General features: G+C 46.1%; 1 protein-coding gene across 1 annotated transcript; it reads left to right on the top strand.

Annotated features, from left to right (window-relative positions):
- Positions 1 to 874: 874 nt before the first annotated feature.
- LOC135469854 (DNA-binding protein inhibitor ID-4-like) lies at positions 875 to 1599 on the top strand. The gene is made up of 2 exons (XM_064748477.1): positions 875 to 1225; positions 1498 to 1599. The coding sequence occupies exons 1-2, from the start codon at positions 875 to 877 to the stop codon at positions 1597 to 1599; spliced, it is 453 nt and encodes a 150-aa protein (XP_064604547.1).
- The last annotated feature ends 274 nt before the right edge of the window (positions 1600 to 1873 follow it).

The raw sequence follows: 1873 nt of genomic DNA, 5'->3' as shown, positions 1-1873 counted from the left end.
TTCCTTAATCTTCTCAGTACCTCTGGCGCCAGCCGTAATGTAGCAAAAACACGCCAAACTATCCCGATTTATGCAAATTCACAGGTGTGCGGGTGTGAAGTATCAACGGGCCGAAGGTGACGATTTTTTAATGCAATTTATCAGCCTCTCGAGGGCGGCGCCTTTGATGTAAACATGATTGACATGTCCGTAACGTTAGCGACCGCCTGGCTGGCGCCGAGTCTCAAGCCTCATGAATGGGTGACGTCACTCGTCTGGCGCCGCTCAGTCGGCTGGGCTGTTGTTGATTGTGACTTGTTCTCGCCGATTAATCACTTGTCAAAGCAGACTTGCGGAGCTCTTGCGAAAAGCTCCCAGCTGGGCCTAATCCGTAGTCTGCAGAATTTAACAAAATCCAACTAAACTATGCTCTATTCGTCTAACTTTACATCAGGATTTAATCATATTTTTGGCAGTCTTTTGCATGTGTTATTTATTACAATATTTTTGAGCATCGTGTCAGCTGACCTACGGTTCGTCTGTTTGTCTCAGCCGAGCAATCCCCAGGTGGCCCCTGGTAGGCGTGGTTGATTGACAGGCCGGAATTCACGGCCCCAGTTTTGATTGGCTGTGCGGTTCAGTAGATTGTGAGGCAGATCTTGTGCGTCGGCTTTGATGAGTGGGCGGAGCGTAAAATGGGGCGAGTTTGTGTATGAATACACCCCCTAAGCAGTGGCCTGCTATATCTTGACATACCGGTGCAGTCAACACATCAGTAGTTCTCGTTCAGTTCAGCACTGCACATCGACCGTTACTTGCAGCATCTCCAAGTCAAGTAGAGCGAGTGACGTTTGTGTCTGGATATATTATTATAAGCATTTCATTTGTTACCATCATGAAAGCCGCAACACAAGCAATGGCTGCTGCTTCCAGGAACGATTTCGCCTTGAAACAGGATTCTTCCTACCGGATTTCCAAACCCAGGACGGAGGATTTAACCACTGAGATGCAGGCATGTTTTCACAAACTCAAAGATATGGTCCCGACTGTGCCGTCAAATAGGAAATTATCTAAGGTGCAATTGTTACAGCACGTCATAGATTACATCCTAGATTTGGAAGTGGCGTTAGATGTTGAGCCGGGATCTTGTGTAGCGCCATCACCTCTACTAGTCCCCTTCCTCAATTCAGTCAACAGGACACCTTTGGCAGAGAAATCCGAACCCAATTTCAGAGTGTCAAATGAGGTAAGAGTTGATTGGAAATCTGTCCAACTGTTTAATTGAGGAATGTTTAATATGGATGCCTATCTTGGGTGGTAGATAGTGAGATGTTGATTGATGACGTATCGCGACTGACATAATGGACGTCTCGATAAAATTTCACCACACTGCAGTCTACTGGAAGCAATTGTAACGAATGAATGTTTGTAGTAGCTATGTGGATTTCTGAGAATATACAATAAAAGCATGTTGTGTCATATGTTTTGATTTTGTTCATCCCTGTTTGTTTCATGCAGCGAGTTAATTCTCCTCATTTTGGTTTATCCAGACAGAAGTTACGGAGGAACCGGACACCACGTCCAAGTGAACTCCAGTTCAATGAAGGAAGCAGGAACTAAGCACTCCATGGTAAGTTTTCGCTCTTAGCATGAATGTATGGGAGTTATAGATGAAGGCCTATACTTATGTGTAGCCGGCGTAGTGTTCGTAGGTCCGCGGTTAGATTATGGCTGCTATATGTATGTCTGGGTTGGGTGGCGCCTGCAGTGGCTGCTGGCCTGGTTGATAGCGTACTCTGCCATCATCTGGACTAGTTCGGGAAAAGCGTGAGAACCTGGGGTCGGGTTGGAGAGGAGTGTAAAGTGAGTAAATAAGAGTGGGTTTGTTAGCCTG

Source organism: Liolophura sinensis, chromosome 7 (assembly GCF_032854445.1).
Source record: "Liolophura sinensis isolate JHLJ2023 chromosome 7, CUHK_Ljap_v2, whole genome shotgun sequence".
Taxonomy (NCBI): domain Eukaryota; kingdom Metazoa; phylum Mollusca; class Polyplacophora; order Chitonida; family Chitonidae; genus Liolophura; species Liolophura sinensis.
This window is presented reverse-complemented; position numbering and strand designations above follow the sequence as displayed.